The 11,350-nt window shown below is 41.1% G+C and overlaps 1 protein-coding gene across 1 annotated transcript in view; it reads right to left on the bottom strand.

Moving 5' to 3' along the window:
* Positions 1-7,837: 7,837 nt before the first annotated feature.
* dhfr (dihydrofolate reductase) overlaps positions 7,838-11,350 on the bottom strand; it is a 47,302-nt gene continuing 43,789 nt past the window's right edge. The window contains exons 5-6 of the mRNA XM_043708196.2: positions 10,994-11,109; positions 7,838-8,431 (exon numbers count right to left, since the gene is read on the bottom strand). Of these exons, the coding sequence (XP_043564131.2) occupies positions 8,332-8,431; positions 10,994-11,109 (216 nt within the window). The 3' untranslated portion in view covers positions 7,838-8,331. The remainder of the gene's footprint in view (positions 8,432-10,993; positions 11,110-11,350) is intronic.

The following is an 11,350-nucleotide window of genomic DNA, read 5'->3' as shown; positions in this document are numbered from 1 at the left end:
GTTGTTGTTCAGACAAGAAGGAAATATGCTGTGCTGTCCCTCAATAATTGGTATTAGCACCATTGCTGTGGTTGATATATATTAATGACCTGGGTCTGGGTATACTGGCCATTTTATAAAATTTGCAGATTAGACAATGTATTCGGTGAAGAGGACAATAATAAATATCAAAAAGGTCAAGACAACAACTTGCATTTATATGGCTTCTGTAATGCAGTAAAATGTCACAAGGTACCTACATGAACATTACAATGCAAAACTTGGACACCAAGTGAAAAATGTATATCTGAGGAAAGAGAACTGATAACTTGGTTAAAGATGTACGTTTATGGAGTGTCTTAAAGGAGGAAAGAGAGTTAGATGGTGGAGAGGTTAAGGATGGTATTTCAGAGCATAGGGATTGGCAACTGAAGTCATGACCACCAATGGTACAGTTATTAAAATTGGGGATATTCAAGAGACCAGAATTAAAAGAGAGCAGATAACCTGAAGGTCTGTGTGGCTCAGAAAGATTACAGCTATAACCAGTGATGCCCTGATCCTATGAATGGGTATAAAGAAATGTCTAAGCTGAAGCAGGGGTGGAGTGCAGTGACATTATGCATGTAAAGTGAGGACCTGGGTAATGGTGCAGAAATGTGGGGTCAGAAGCTCAACTCAGAATCAGGCTTGTGAACTTATTCGTTCAACATTAGTTAGTTGACAGAGAATGGCTCAGAAACAGAGTTTGTGATGAGAATGGAAGAACAAAGCTATATGTATTCCCAATTTGTAAATTTGAAGAAATTTTCAGTTAATTGAGTATTGGATGTCAGGCAAGCAGTCTGACAATCTATAGACATTGGGAGAGTCAAGGAAAGTGGTGGTGATGTACAGCTGGATATTGTCAGTATAATTATGACAGATTGAAATTTTGAGCAAATTTGTCTTGGCCCAGGAATGGAAGTACAATACTGGGTGCTCAGCTGGAAGTCCTGCCACCATTTCTGCCCTGCCATTTTCCTGAGAGAAAGGGAGGGATCGGGCCTTGGATCAGGGCCACATTATTCATGAAGTACTTAACATCATTTTGGATTTATTATGAGCCCATTCTTGTATACTTTTAAATATTTAGCGAGGAGGTCAGATTTAGCAGCTGTTGGAAATCACTCCAGCTCCATGGAGATGCAGACAGAGTCAGTTGTATGTTTATGTGACAAGGCGTAGTTCAAAGCGGAACTGCAGGCTGAGCATGGAAGTGGTGGGGGTTACCTTCTGATTTTAAAGAGTGCATCATTACTCTGCCCCATCCTGGGGTTCAGACTTCCCACTGCCATTCAAACTATGGAAATGTAACTCATAAAAAGAAAATGAAAGTGTAAGTAAAAACATTTAAAAATCTAGTCAAATGGTGACCTTGTCACCACTGTAGATTGTCATAAAAGTCCATCTGATGACATAGTGTCTTTTAGGGAAGGAAATCTGTCATTCTTATCTGGTCTGATCTACTCGTGACTCCAGACACACAGAAATTTGATTGACTCTTAAATGCCCTCTGAAATGGTCCAGAGCAATGGCCTCAATGGTATTGAGGAGCAGGCAACAAATGTTGGTCTTGCCAGCAGACTCCATACCCCATGGAAGAATAAAATAACTTTGCCAACCTGTGTTCTAAAGGATCCATGTATAAATAGCAATAGATGCTCAAATGAGTCACAAGATGGCATGTTTTGACTGATCTGTGCCTTGACCTTTGCAGATCATCAGACCTTGTTTTCCTTTGTTCTATGAACCTATCCCTTAAGTAAATAGCTCCTATCTTGATCAACATAGCAGACACATCCAGTTCCGCATCAGTTTCACAAATCATAATTTAAACCTCTTTACTTTTCACCTCCAATGGGAAAATCTGGCTCTATTCTTTCAGAAAATGCTGTTGGAGGACCATTTGGAATTTTAAAATGGAAGAGGCCAAGGATAGATCCTTGGGGTCACCAAAGGTAACAGCGGGGAGTAGGAAGATGATCCATTGCAGGCAACTCTCTGGCTTTGATTAGACAAGTAGGAAAGAAATGAAGTGAATGCAGTCCACACAACTGGCTGTTAGTGTGCAGATCTGTAAAACAGATAGTTGCATTGCAGTTATAATTTAACACAGAGAAATGTAAATACATTACTATGCAGGTATAGCACGTTATTAGAAATCACTGATAATAGGATGCTGGCCTTTATCAGGAGAAGAATTGAGATACAAGTTTCAGTTATGCAGGATACCAGTGACACCACATCTTGAAAACTGAAACTTTTTTTCTCTCATGGGGTATGGGTGTCACTGGCTGGGCCAGCTTTTATTGCCTGTCCTATTTGCTCTTGAGAAGGTGGTGGTGAGCTGCCTTTTTGAACCACTGCAGCCCCCTGTTCTGTAGGGAGATCCACAATGTCATCAGGGAGGGCATTCCAAGATATTGTCCCAATGACCGTGAAGGAACAGCAATATATTTCCAAGTCAGGATGTTGAGTGGCTTGGAGGGGAACTTGCAGAGGATTGTGTTCTCACCATTTCTGCTGCCACTGGTCCTTCTAGATAGCCATGGTCATGGGTTTGGCAAGTGCTGTCTCAGGATCTTTGGCAAATTTCAACAGTGCATCTTGTAGATGGCACACATTGTTGCTACTGAGCTTCAGTGGTGGAGGGACTGGATGTTTGTGGATGTGGTGCCAATCAGGTGGGCTGCTTTGTCCTGGATGATATCAAGCTTCCTGAATGGTGTTGGAGCTGCTGTCATTCAGCCAATTGGGGATGTATTCCATCACACACCTGACTGTGCCCTGTAGATTGTGGATAGGCTTTCCGGGAGTCAGAAGATGAGGTACTTGCTGTAGTATTCTTAACCTTCCACTTGTTCTTGTAGCTGCTGTATTTATATGGCTAATCCAATTGAAGATGGTGATTTCCTGGCATTTGTGTGGCATGAATTTGACTTGTCCAGATCTTGTCGCATTTGAACATGGACTGCTTCAATACCTGAGGAATTGTGTATGGTCCTGAATATTGTGCATTTAACAGTGAATGTACCACTTCTGACCTTATGATGGAGGGAATGTTATTGATGCTGCAGCTAAAGATAGTTAGGTCTAGAACACCACCGCAAGGAACATATGCAGAGATGTCCTGGAACTGAGATGACTGACCTCCAACAACCACAACCAGCTTCCATTGAGCCAGGTATGTCTCCAACTAATGGAGAGTTTCCCCCAATTCCCAGTGATTCCAGTTTTTCTAGGGCTTCTTGACGTTACATTTGGTCTAATACAGCCTTGATGTTAAGGGAACAAACTCTTGTCTCACCTCTGGAATTCAGCTGTCAATGTATGAATCAAGTCTGTGATGAGGTCAGAAAGTGAGTGGCCCTGGCAGAACCCAAACTGGGCATCAATGCTTTTTATTAGTGACATTATAACTAATGATCGAGCGGAAGATGAAGAGCTGGTGAACAATCACCAGGCACAAAATGCTTTCTCCCCATAGATGGCTACCAGTCCTGCAGAGTTTCACCAGCAATTTCTGTTTTTGTTTCTGATAGGGCATGACAGGGTTGATGTAAATAAAATGTTTCCCTTAGCTGGTGATTCCAAAACAAGAGGATATGACATCAGGATAAGGTGTAGGCCATTTAAAACAGAAACAAAGAGGGATTTCTTCATCATGCAGGTGATGAATTTTGAGAACAGTGACCATAATTCTGTAGGTTTTAAGTTACTTCTGGATAAGACTAACAGTCATCCTCGAGTGAAAGTTTTAATTTGAGGGAAGGTTACCTATTGTATAATTAGGCAGGAAGTGGGGAACGCAGACTGGGGACAGCTATTTGAGGATAAATCCATGTGAAAATCTTTTAAAGGCCAGTTTATTGGAGTTCAGGACTAGCATGTTCCTGTGAAACAAAGGATAAAGACAGCAAGATTCAGGCACCTTGGTTGACAAGAAAATTTGAGAGCTTAGTAAAAAAGGGAAAAGGAGGCATATGTAAGGTTTAGTAAACTGTAGCCAGACAGAGCTCTCGAAGAGTACAAAGGTAACAGGAAAGAATTCAAACAAGGAACTAGGAGGGCTACAAAGGAGCCATGAAATGTCTTTGGCTAACAGAAGAAAAATCCCCAAGGCTCTTTATATACAGTCTATTCTGCTATAATGTGCGTCCATTCAACGTGATTTGGCTTTAACACAGTTGAAGAATTTAGACCATTATTTGTAGAACTTGAACTTTCCTTACTTGCACTGGCTATAATGTCATTCTGGCCCCATTCGTTTAAATGGTGCAAGTATTGCCCAATTTTCCTATAACACGAGATTGCAAGAGAGCAGAACTATGACGTTACATCAAAACCAACTGTATAAGAAGCAAGAAGATGGCTAGGGAAAGGGTAGGCCACCTCAAGGACAAAGGAGGGAATTTATGTATGCAGCCAGAGGAAGTGGAATGAGCACTGCATCAGTAATCACAAAGGAGGACAATGTGGATCATAAGTTTTGGGAAGGGTTTGTTGATATTCTAAGTCACAGCAACATAAAAAAGGTATGGGGTATCTTGGAAAGCATTAATGTGGACAGGTCCCCAGGTAGTGGTGGGATCGATCCCAGAATGCTGAGGAAGGCAGGTGAGGAAACTGCTCAGGCCTTGTACAAAATCTTTGTATCCTCTACAGGCACAAGAGAGTTCCCAGAGGACTGGGGAACAGTCGTTTTTCCTCTACTTAAGAACAGTAACAGGGATAATCTGGGAAATTACAGGCTGGTGAGCCATACATCAGTAGTAGGGAAATTATTGTAGAAGATTCTTAGGATTTACTCATAGTTGGAAAAATATGGATTTATTAGTGATAGGCAGCATGGCTTTGTATAGTCAAATGTTCCTTTCATAGCAGCTGCAGAGTACTTTATAGGATTAGGGTAAACAGCAGTGATCATGGTCCACATCAAAGGCAATCATGTAGGGTTAAAGAAAATAGGATCCTGCAGGCAGATTTAAAGGAGCTAGGAACAAGGCTAACAAGTATGACCTATTTCCGTGCACATTCTTAAGCTGCTGAGGTAATTAACTTGAGAAAGCTGCTATCTTAATAGCTAGATGCATCAGGGAGGTGAACTGCCAGACACAAAAAAAAATCTGAAAACATTCTGTGACAAGAAATTATGTACATTTTATAGCACAAAGCGACAAGGTTACTGCAGTGCAAGGCATTGGAAAATGACAGCACTTTCGAAGATCTGTGGTGACATGCTGACATTTCAAGTGGCTGTAAGTGAAAAAGCACTGAGATTAATGCAGGTAGCCTCATTTCTGAAACCCAAATGTAATAGCTGTTGACCCTGCCTAGGATCCTGAGTTTCAGCTACTTTATTACAAAAATATAGAACACAAATCTTTCAGAAGCATCCCATGATCCTGTGGTGTGAGTGTGTTGGGGGTAGAGTGTGGAATGACAGTGATCAACTGAGGAGGGAAGGGAAGAATGGGGGTGTGTGTGTGAGTGTGAGGGAGAGAGAGCGAGCGAGTGAGCGAGAGAGAGAGAGAGCGCGAGCGAGAGGAGAGAAGCAGGAAAGGACAGAGAAAGAAAGGGAGGGACAGAAAGAGAGAGCCCATAGTTACTGAAGTGCAGTTCTAACAGAGATGTTACTGAGGAGTGAATGGATGTGAGGAGCACCTCTCCCCAAACTCTATACATTTACTTTGTGAGACCACAATGGCAGAAGACAGATCACAAGGAATGGATAGTTCTTCACAGGATCATAAAGAGGCTCAGCAAAGGAAGCTTCAATGGAGAAGGGCAGGAAGGCCCACCACATGGTGGTGATTGCTGCTTCAGATCACCTTGGTGTTAGCAGGGTAACAATGGCCTTCACCTTCAGCAGGGCCATAGAGCGCCAGCGGGTGGCGTAGGAAGCAGAATTTCCTCAGGCCATGCTTTGGCAGTAGGACAAGGGGGAGGGCTCATCTTTCAGGTCCAGTGCCATCATGGCAACCAGCAACAGACCCGACTGTCAAAGGGTGAGACAGAGAGAGGCTTCCCAACACACTAGACCTTGACAACAAGTGAGGCACAGTTAAACTGAGCATCCCAAGAAAACTCTCATCAGGAAAGTTTGTAATCCGAAGGGGAAAATGGACATTTACTCTCCAGTGTTCCTTCTCCCTAGTCATGTCCACAGAATCTCTACAATGTGGAAGCAGGCCAATTGGTCTACTGAGTCCACACTGACCCTCCGAAGATCATCTCACCCAGATTCACACCCTCTTCCCCCCTCAATTGTATCCCTGTATTTCCCATGGCTAATCCATCTAGCCTGAGCACTGTGGGTAATTTAGCATTGCCACTCCACTTAGCCTGCACACCATCATGGACTGTGGGAGGAAATCGGAGCACCTAAAAGGAAACCCATGCAGACACTGGGAGGATGTCCAAGATTCACAGTCACATAGGAATCGAATCCAGGCCTCTGGTGTTGAGGCAGCAGCTAACCACTGAGCCAGTGTGTCACCTGTGGTAATTCAAAAAAAACATTCATAGCTAGTATCTGCTATATATTTTCCTTGACCAAATATTCTCACCATGTTGTGGTCACCTCTTATTTTTCCTTTCTTAAATTATCATCTAGAATACCTACTCCAACTCTGTCAAACATGGCCTCCCTTTCTCCTTCCCTCGATTGCTGGTCCAAATAGACACTGTCACTGGAGGAGCAGCAAGCATAAGAGACAGGAAGAATCGGAGATCGGAACAGCTGCTCGGAATCTCCTCCGCTGACCCACCACAAACCTGCAGGGAATTCCTGTTCTCACAGATGAAGTTTTCATGACAGCAATTTTTAAAAACAAACTCTGGCAGGGAGACTGCAGATGGATTCATAAAACATCAGATTTTAGAGGAAAAAGTCAGAAATCGGCCAAAGGGTAGAAATTTGTTATCCCAGATGCATAGCAGTGACCCCATCTGCCGCTGGTTCTTCCAACAAACTGCACTTATTACTCCATGATACAAGAAGCATCCTGCAATTCCTGCATAGAAGAGGATGTACATTTGAGAAGACTGCAGTGGGTTGCTATGCCTGTTAACTAATTGAACAGAAATGAGTGGATAGAGGATATTATTTATATGGACTTCTGGACAGCACTGTAAAACTCTCTCATAAAAAAAGGCTGATAAAAGTAGAAGTGATTTAACTGGAAGTAAGTTATTGATGTGGTTAGGAATTTGGCTGGAAAAATGGATGGCTAGTTGTGGGCAGTTCCATATACATAATTCAAGTGTCATGATGAAGTACAGAAAACAATCAAAAAAGGTTAATAGAACAATGCTGTTTATATTTAAAGTATTAATATTTCAAAGCAGTAGAAGTTGTGCTTCATCTATACAAATTCCTAGTCAGGGTTAAAATCACAACCGCATGCTGGAATACTGAGACCGTGGGCTCTTTTGTTGTGAAAAGAAGGGCGCTGTGCCTTAGCCAAAGAGGCACCAGATCCCCAGTTCCTGACCTTGAATCCAGCAGCCACCAGTAAAGGACCAATAAGAGCGATGTGAGAAAATAAAATTAAATGCCAAAAAACTACAAGAAAGATATGAATTGTAATTAGAGTTCTGTGGCCTCAGAATATCACAAACTGTTAGTCACTGTTGTAAAAGGAAACCCAGTAATTTGGAATTCTCTACCTTATATCATTGCATCTGCACCAATATCCTAAGGAGTGTAGCAGTGAAAAGAAGATGCCCACCACCACTTTGTGTATGGAACTATGATTGACAAATGTAGCCTTGCTAGTACTGTCTATCATAATAACAAAATAAACGACTGGGAGAGGCCTCCAATGTCTTTATCATCAATGATTTGCCCGATAAATTACATTCAGTAACTAATTTTGCAAAACACATTTAATAGCACAATAGCTCATTTACTAACCACGGTTGCCATATTCCCAAATATTTCAATGATTTGCTTCCCAAACTAGGGACGAAATTTAATCTGACCCATTGGAACTTGAAGTGATATTCCAGTGTTCCTGCTGACCTTGGAGGTCTGGTGCTCAGACCAAGCACACTATTTTAGCTTAGTTGGTGTTGAGCTTTGTCAGTGTTAGTTGAGCCACACCTGGATCAAGTGAGTTTCATATAGTGCCTCCCCAAGATGTTCATGGTATGGGATCTGATGATGGTTATCATTACCACAGTGCTCTTCAGAATGATTAATTTCTTGATTGAGATTCTTCCTTATAAATACATTCCATTGTGAAGGCCAGATCACATAGTTCAAACTTTAGACATTTCAGAAACAAAATTTAAAAATCCACGTGTCTAGAATTTCTTTAGCTCGGCTTGTGCAATCCTTTCATACACCTCAAATTTATATTGGATCCCATTGTCTTCCTGAACATCAGCAGGAACATCAGGGAATCTGTGTAAAAACACAAAGATAATTCAGCTTGATTCATGACAATTTAAAGCTTTACAAAATAAAAAAAAAGTGTAGACTTCAAAAGGGAAGCCAACTAACCATTCGCAACTTGTCTACAATCTCAATTCATGCAAACAAAGCAATACAACTGTCCCCGTCTTAGAGAGACAACCTCTACCAGAACAAATTACATTTCAGAAAAAAATTGATCAAGATTACCTCTTAGGTTCTTTTCTGAATTCAGGGAACCAGTTCTGTTTTATTTTCAAGATGTGAATGTTAGCATAGGGTGGTGGAAACACCTTCACTTCTTGGATTTGTCTCAACACTGAGCGCTCATAGATCAGGTACGACAGTGAAACGTACATCGCTCCCTCTACTGTATCAACATAACATTGTTCCAATTGCTATCAGTAATTATCCTGTGAACTCAATGAGACTGCCAATTCAATGAGAAACAATCCTAACATAGCCAATACTTCTGGGCTGTACTCTCATTCATACTTTCAAACAACACTGAGACCACTCAACAACTGGTGAGCCGACTGATAAAGAAATGCAGGCAGAAGTCACATTGGTCATGTGACCTGGTAACCTGAGACCGGATATCACATGGTCATGTCACATAATTAAACTGTCCTGGAGTACTTCCAATCAAAAGTGGAAGCCCTAGGTATAGCTCACAAATGGAGATTATGATAGAAAGAAATGGTGAAGAATAAGAAGTTCAAAGGCCCAGAAGAATTTACAGGCAGTGGGAAATCAAAGGTAGGGGGATGGAAAAATGAAGGATGGTAGAAACTTTTATTCTAAAGTAACTGTAACATTCTGAAATTATTCAATTAAACCCTCAGATTTCCCCATTCATTGACAGTCTGCCATTGGTGTTAAGTTCAGATATGTTATCAACAATAAAAAAAGTAATTATCTAACCTCTTGATGTTTATCTTAAGTAATGGGATTAGCAGTCAAAACAATGTTGAGCAGCCTGATCAAATCTTTCTCCTTTAGATACTCACCAATGATCAAAAGGTGACAACTCTGAACTCAATCTCAATCACAACATCTCAGACTTTAAAACCAGGCAGTACAAACTGACAGATCCAAATTGAGAGAATGCTCAAATGGGCAGATTTGGAGATGTTGGTGTTGGACTGGGATGTACAAAGTTAAAAATCACACAATACCAGGTTATAGTCCAATAGGTTTAATTGGAAGCACACTAGTTTTTGGAGCGTCGCTCCTTCATCAGGTGATGCTGCCTGACCCGCTGTGATTTCCAGCATTTTTTATTTTCATTGCTACCACCACTTTCTGGTCTCCATCTTAATAGAAATGGTTTTCAGTGAATAGAAATTATAGTATAGAAAGAAGTAATTTAACTCTTAGTGCTAGCATGCTCACTCTCCTCACATTCCCCTCTTTCCAGATTCTTTCAATTATGTATTCCATTTTAAATAATCTTATAATTTCTACATCAATGACCACTACTGGTAATGTATCTCATAGACTAAAGCTTTCAGTTGAAAAGTCTTTTTTTTTCATCAATTTCTGTTCCCTCTCCACTCAACAGTAGGAACATTCTTGCACTAGTTATCCACAGTGAAGCCCCATGGTTTCACTCGCTTCCTCACAGAATACGCCTCAGAGTGCAGTTGCACCAACTGTGCAGAAAAGCTGGGCCCTACCCATTTCCCCACGCTCTACCTCATAAGAACAAAAGAAATAAGAGTACCCTGCCCGGCAAGAATGCTCCACCTTTGATTCTGACCCGAGTCTGCAATTGCATTTCACTGCTCACTCCCCATTTTCCTAAATTCCCCAAGAGACTAAAAATCTGTCTATCTGAGCATTAAACATATTCAATAATGGCCAATCCACAATCCACTGGCACAGAGAATACCAAAAATTCACAAACTTTTCAGTTAAGACATTATCCTTCATCTCAGTCTTAAAAGTGCCATTCCTTTATTGAGTCTGAGATCTGGTGTTCTAGGCTCCCCAGCCAGGCGACACAATCTCTCAGAATCTACCCAGTCAAATCCCTTCAGAATCTTGTATGTTCCAGTGAGATCACCTCTCCTTATTACAAACTGCAGCATGTTTAGGCCCAACTTAGGCCTCTCATCATAAGACAACCCCCTCATCCCCATTCGCCCATTCTCTTATATTTGATCTGAAGAACCCTAGTTAAGAAGCACAGCATGATTAAACAAGCACCTTAAAGCATTTAGTGTTGTGGCATTTCCCAGGTATTAAATTCTGAAATGACACTTGTTAGCAAGCATGGAAATCGGCAGATTGAAAAGGCCGCAAAATGCAGAAAGACTTCCTTAGCCCCAATGTTACTTCTACCTTAAGCTGAACTTCAAATCATTCATTGTATCTTTATAACTATAATCGAGAACTGTTCAGGTTGAATATTGAATTGTGTCTTAGTTGTGAATTGTAAATTTCTGTCACGTAGTTTTCTGAACAGCGCTCCAACAGCAATTGCCTAATTTAAGGAAGAGATCTGTTATAAACTATTCAGTAGCAGAATTTTGCAACAGAATGACTTACTTAGGAAGGAGTTTGAACTGATTTAAGTTGATCTCCGGTAAGAAGGTATCACTTTCAAAGTCCTGAAGGACACGAGTCACGAAAAGCCGATGTGACATTGGACTTCCCATGGCCTCCTGGGGAAAATAAATTACAAAATGAACATAGAACATGGTTTTGCCTCTTAATTATTAACTTTCAGCCTTCATCCCACAATCGTCATTAAAACGGAATCTGTCCTTTGTCACATTACTGTTTGTGGAAGCTTGCTATGCAGTTCAATGTTGTAGGGAATGAAGTGACTAATAAATCTAAGATATATCATTGGCTGTAAAGTGCTTTTGACGAGATGAAAGACATTAAAGACTGCATACAACA

This window comes from Chiloscyllium plagiosum, unplaced genomic scaffold, assembly GCF_037043375.1.
Source record: "Chiloscyllium plagiosum isolate Xiang-an unplaced genomic scaffold, Cpla_swu_hap1 HiC_scaffold_2, whole genome shotgun sequence".
Lineage (NCBI taxonomy): Eukaryota > Metazoa > Chordata > Chondrichthyes > Orectolobiformes > Hemiscylliidae > Chiloscyllium > Chiloscyllium plagiosum.
This window is presented reverse-complemented; position numbering and strand designations above follow the sequence as displayed.